At 49.1% G+C, this 5,606-nt stretch overlaps 1 protein-coding gene across 2 annotated transcripts in view; it reads left to right on the top strand.

The window, feature by feature from the left end:
- Nucleotides 1–264: 264 nt before the first annotated feature.
- The window catches only part of Tmem9b (TMEM9 domain family member B), a 17,327-nt gene continuing 11,985 nt past the window's right edge, over nucleotides 265–5,606 (top strand). Inside the window, exons 1-2 of one of the 2 annotated variants that reach the window (XM_013347705.2) lie at nucleotides 265–595; nucleotides 3,042–3,133. Coding sequence is in view for 1 of the 2 variants with exons in the window: in XM_005350981.3 (XP_005351038.1) it covers nucleotides 1,003–1,110; nucleotides 3,042–3,133 (200 nt within the window). In the remaining variant the exon portion in view is untranslated. Of the gene's footprint in view, nucleotides 596–905; nucleotides 1,111–3,041; nucleotides 3,134–5,606 lie in introns of those variants that run through there. The other variant, XM_005350981.3, reaches the window with a different exon arrangement.

Genomic DNA, 5,606 nt, shown 5'->3' with positions numbered 1-5,606 from the left:
ATATTTAATGCTATGTAGTACCTTGTGCTAGGTTCTCGTCTGGCATCGACAAGAATCATACAGCAGAAAAACATTGAGAAAATTCTACTCGGTAATCAAAACATTTTCACCAACCAGGAAAAGACTATTTTTTTAAAAATGGGTATCTTGGGAGGTTGGGATGAGAATACTGTGTGTGTATATATATACATATGTGTGTGTGTGTACATATATTTAATTTTTTAAAAATTAGAGGTACTGCGTTCTCTCCAGGGTGCTCCAAAATTACCAGCAGAAGACACCGGGAAGTATAGGATCTGCGCTCTCCGAACTGAGGGGTGGGCTGGTTTAAATAGGCATTGCCTCCCAGGAGCGTAGCGCCCGGATTCTCCACCTCCAGTAGTCCTGGGCCGGGGCTGGCGGATGCTGCCGGGGCGGTCCAAACCCAGCGAAGTCTGATGTGAGCCGGCTCAGCTCCACCATCGTGACCCACTTCCCAGCCCCAAGCAGCACCAAGGCGGTCAGCCCCTAGTGGAAGCCACACCCACGTGGGCAGCCCACAGCGACCATTGCGAGCTCCGCAGGGAGCTGAATCCGGGAAGCGCACGGAGCGCAGGTTAGTACCGAGCTCAGGAACCGAGTTCCGTCCCTCCGCCGCCGGGTGCTTCCGCGCTCCGGGCGCTCGGCCACGCCCGGCCAGGTCTCCACGCGCGGCACCGTCTCGGCAGTTCCCGGGGATGGGGCTCACCAGGCCTGCAGGCCCCGGCCCGCGTGGTCTGTCCCCCGGAGCCGCAGGACTCAGCGGCCCTGGCCGGGGCAGCCCCCAGACAGCGCTGCAGCTCCACGGCCGCGGCCGCCGCGGCCCAGCGCACCCGGAACCGTTTCCGGGGCGGAGGCTTTCTCGCAGCTGACCCGGCGCGGACGGTGACGCGCAGGCCCAGGCGGAAGTGCGGGCGGAGGATCCCGAGCCGGATCCCCAGCCGGGAGCGGGGCTCGGGCTCGCTGGGGCGGCTGGCTCCCGCGATGGCAAGCCTGTGGGCCGGAGGCCGGCTGCGGCTGGGCCCGGGGCTCGGCCTGTCCTGCCTGGCGCTGTCCGTGCTGCTCTTCGCGCCGCTGACAGGCGCCGCCAAGGTGAGTCCCGCCCCGCCCGGCTCCTGACAGGAGCTCCGCCCCTGCCTCTGGCCTGGCTGAAACTGGGGCTGCCCACTTGCTCCCCACTCCCGGGTTCTCCCAATCCGACCGCCAGATCCCCTGCTTCGCAGCCCAGGTCGGCCCTGCCCGGAGCTTCCTAACCCTCAGCCCCTGACAGTGCCCGGAGCCGGATCTGCAACTCCTCCACCTCCTGACGTTTCCCTTCCCAGCCCTGACAGCACACACCCGGAACTTAAGGAGCTTTTCTGCCATGGGAGCTTTGAACTTTCCACCCTTAAACTTCGCAGCCCACTCCCGGCCTTCATCAGCCCCCGGGCCCAAATCCAAATGACGAGAAACTCTCATCTCCCCGAAGTCTTCCCTACTAGGTACTAGCTCCTCTCAACTCATCCATGAGCAGATTCCCATGCCATGGTGGGGGCTCGCCTCGTGTGGCAACTACCCCTTCCCAGGAGGACCTACAGGGTCTTCTCACCAGCTTGATACTCCGACCCAGGCCCCCTCCAGGATCAAACACACACACACACACACACACACACACACACACACACACACACACCTCCCTCTTCTGATAATTGCCTAGGTAAGGGAAGAACCGGCCTGTTAGGGAGGGGAGATTGTGTCCTTTCCCCTGTGTGTTTCTTGACCGTTCTGGTCCCCTCATGTTGTTACCTGGTGCCCCAGAGCTGCCCTGGTCCAAGAAAACATGTGCTTTCCCCCCAATGAGCTAACTCATTTGGGGGCACAATAGAAAGAATCCCCAGTGTGGTGGGGGAAATAGTGACACAGCATGTTTAAAAGAAGAGTTTTACAATATTTTTAAATATTATAAAGGGCTGGGAAAGATGGGTTACAGGAAGGCAGGTGGTTTTGGTCAGAGGGCTTTTCTCTCCCAAACTTTCTGATGTCACAAAAATAGGGACAGCAGAAAGTCTCCTAATTTTTAAATGTAGTTGGCACCCCCTGCATGGATATCATACATGATCATTTTATGTAGGGTATCATGATATACATAACACATGTATTTGTCTATCTCCCCTTGATAGAATTTGTTCCAGGAAACAGGAGCCATGCTTCTTGCTTTTCTGAGTCGTCCTTATTGAATCCAGGGTCTGGCACAGAGGCTGCTGACTACATTTAGGAGCTGTAGCAGCTCTGCCGGACATCTCATTGTACGTAGGAGCAGTGGACATGTCTCTTGGGGACTAATGAGCCATTGCCATCTCAAATAGACACCCCTTTGCTGAGGAAGCATCTCTTGGATCTATCCAGCATTTAATGGTGCTTTCTCTGCTTGGTGAAATTTGTTTTGCTAGGAGCTGCCCTCCCTGTTTCTTGAGGGGACATTAGCAAAATTCATCAAGATTCAAGATACTTCCCTTTGGACTCCCCTCCTAGCAGTGGCTGAGTGCCCCGAATCTTCATCCTGTCTATAGGTGACATAGCCTCTTTTATCTATGCTCAGTGCCTTTCTCTCAAAAGGAAAAAGTTAGAAAAGATGAACTTAGAAAAATTCTGGCCCCCACCTTTGTTGCTTTGTAGGTTGAACTGGCCTTCTGCATGCTGCCCATACTTCAGCCCGGAGCTGCATCCACCCCCAGCCTAGAATTGTGGCTTGCTTTTAAATTTGATTCTCCCCGATCCTCTCGTATCAGCATTTCTCTTTGTAGGCCCCATTACCTGTCAGGGATGTGTCTTTCTAGTGGCAGGTAGATGATGACAAAATCTGCTTGTCATGGGATTCATAAATTTGTTTTATAAAGCACACGTCAGGTTTTGTGGGCGTTAAGAACTTTTATGATGGTCTTAGAATACCCGAAAGGACACTCAGCAAAGTGTATGCGTGCAGATTTTTAAAAATATTGATGATAAACTTCAAACAAGCTTCGATGTTTTCATTTTTGTTACAGAATTTTGAAGATGTGAGGTGTAAATGTATCTGCCCTCCCTATAAAGAGAATCCCGGGCATATTTATAATAAGAACATATCTCAGAAAGATTGGTAAGTATTATGGGCCAAGAAATCACCTGTCACATCCTTTCTGTGGTTTTTACTGTTAACTCAGGACGTTCATACAATGTCTTATTTAGTTTTTAAGCAAAAGTCTCAAATTCTATTTCTATCTGGAAAAAATGAGACTAGGGTTGCGAGTGTATGATACAAATCTAAAGGACTACTGTAGCCAAACAGAAAGCTCTAGGCTGGGAGGTTCCTATGGAGATGGGACTGAGTTTATTGTGTCCACACTACCAATAGCCACTCTCTTGTGCCCTGCACGTATATGTGAGTGTCTGTGGAGCCAGCAAAGGACATTGAATTCCCTGGAGCTGGTATCACAGCTGCTGGTAGGATGGCCAGCATGGGTGCTGGGAACTGAGCTAGAGTCCTCTGCAGCAGTAGCCAGCGCTCCTAACCAAGCCCTCTCTCCAGCTCCTGGTTTGTAAGTTTTGCTGGGAGCGGGGTGCGTTTGGGTTTGGGATTTGCTTCTGTTTCTGTTTTGAGACAGAATCTTACCATGTAGCCCAGATCAGCCTGACACTTTTTTTGACAGCAAACTGACTTCAAGCTCTCGATCTTCTTGCCTCTACTTTCCAGGCCACAGTCTTTACGTTTTGATGACATACTGTGAAATATTGGAGGCTGTATTTAAAAGTTTCAGAGATTCAGGGATGAATGAGAATGAAGTGTGTGTGTCAGAATTTCTCCTTTGGTATGTGTCAGTGGGTTCGGATAATGTTGAGACTGTGATTCTTCCACCCCTGGGCAGTCAGGCTGGCCTATAGTGACTGGAATCCTGATTGTCTGGTAGGCTACCAGCAGCTTTCTCAGTTTATCCCGGTGGGCCTTAAAAATGGCAGATTTTTCTGTGTGTGCCTTGAAACAAGAAGTAGCCAGTTTATACAGCAGAGTGGATGTCCTTCCCCAGTGGGGCTGTGATGTCACAGCACAGTGGAAGTTGATGGGGAATAGCTCCAAATAATAGCTGCTTTGGTGTGTAACGGATTCCACAGCTCTGTAGTCAGCAGCAATCTGAAGCAAGATTACATTTGTTCCATCATGTTTCTGAATTGACTTTGAGCACACTTAGTTTCTCTGGTACCCTTATCTATTCTTCCCACTCTGTGCATTTAGGTTCAGTCTGTTTAGTGTGTTCCTGTAATTGTCTGTGTTCTGCTTTAAGAAATGTTTATGTTCCAAAGTGGTTGGGGTTGGGTTTTTTGTGTTTGTTTGTTTTTGGATTTTGGAGACAGGGTTTCTCTGTGTAACATTCCTGGCTGTCCTGGAAGTTGATCTGTAGACCAGGCTGGCCTCAAACTCACAGAGATCTGTCTGCCTCTGCCTCCCAAGTGCTGGGATTAAAGACATGCGCCACCATGCTAGGCTAATGATTGGGGTTTATTGGGGTATATTTTTAATAGGCTTTGTACCAGCATTTACTTTATACGATACATACAAGCTCAATTCTTTCTGTACTGGAGATAATATCCAAGGCCTTGTAAGTGCTGGGCAAACATTCCCCCACTGGACAGTGACCCCAGCCCTCAAACACATCTTTAAGTTACTTCTGTAACTTTCCCAAAGCTGTTGAACGTGTGTTTAATCAGTGTGTTTTCTTACTGGTAACAGATGTGATGTGTATTGGTGGAACTCACTTTTCAAGTGTTTAACAATAATTTTTGTTGCTATTCACTTTCTGTTATTCTCTGATGAGACAGGGCCATGTCTTCATCCCTGGTTATAAATTAAAATTAGGAGCTTTGAAAATAAATAGTTGAGGAGCTGGAGAGATGACTCAGCAGTTAAAAGCACCGACGGTTCTTCCAGAGGACTCGGGTTCAATTCCTAGTACCCACAAGGAAGCTCACAGCTGTCTGTAACTCCAGTTCTAGGGGATGCAACATCCTCACACAGGCATACATGCAGGCAAAACACCAATACACATGAAATGTAAATAAATTAAAAAAGAAAATAGTTGAAACAAGACTTACTAGGATTTTTCTTCCTTCTTTTCTACTTTCCCTTGCTTGTAAGTCTTTTGCTGATACATGTTCCCACTTGACAGTGCAAATTTTTAACTTGTTTGGAAAGACAGGCAAGTTATGCTCTACCAGGATGCTACGGCTCCCTGAGGACCCAGTACCTGTGAGACTAATACACTTTAACCTTCTGTTCTGTGGGCCTCTTGTTTTTCAGTTGTTAGCTTCAGTTCTTTATTGACTTAGGAATAGTTAATTGAAAACAAGTTAAGGGTAGTACTTGGGTTTGTCTTTGGGATTGGAATCAAAGCTGAATCTTCCTTTGACCACTAGGTGGGGGTGTTTCCTAATGCTGAGAGTGGCTGAGCCACATTTTGGGGCTAGCGCTATTTATTCTGGGTTAGTCAGAAACAACCTTCCTGCTGCTTCAGCCCTGCACAGCCTTTTCTTCTCCCTCCCTCTCTCATCTTTTGCCTGCCCGCCCTCCCTCCCTCCCT

Source organism: Microtus ochrogaster, chromosome 8 (assembly GCF_000317375.1).
Source record: "Microtus ochrogaster isolate Prairie Vole_2 chromosome 8, MicOch1.0, whole genome shotgun sequence".
NCBI lineage: Eukaryota > Metazoa > Chordata > Mammalia > Rodentia > Cricetidae > Microtus > Microtus ochrogaster.
This window is presented reverse-complemented; position numbering and strand designations above follow the sequence as displayed.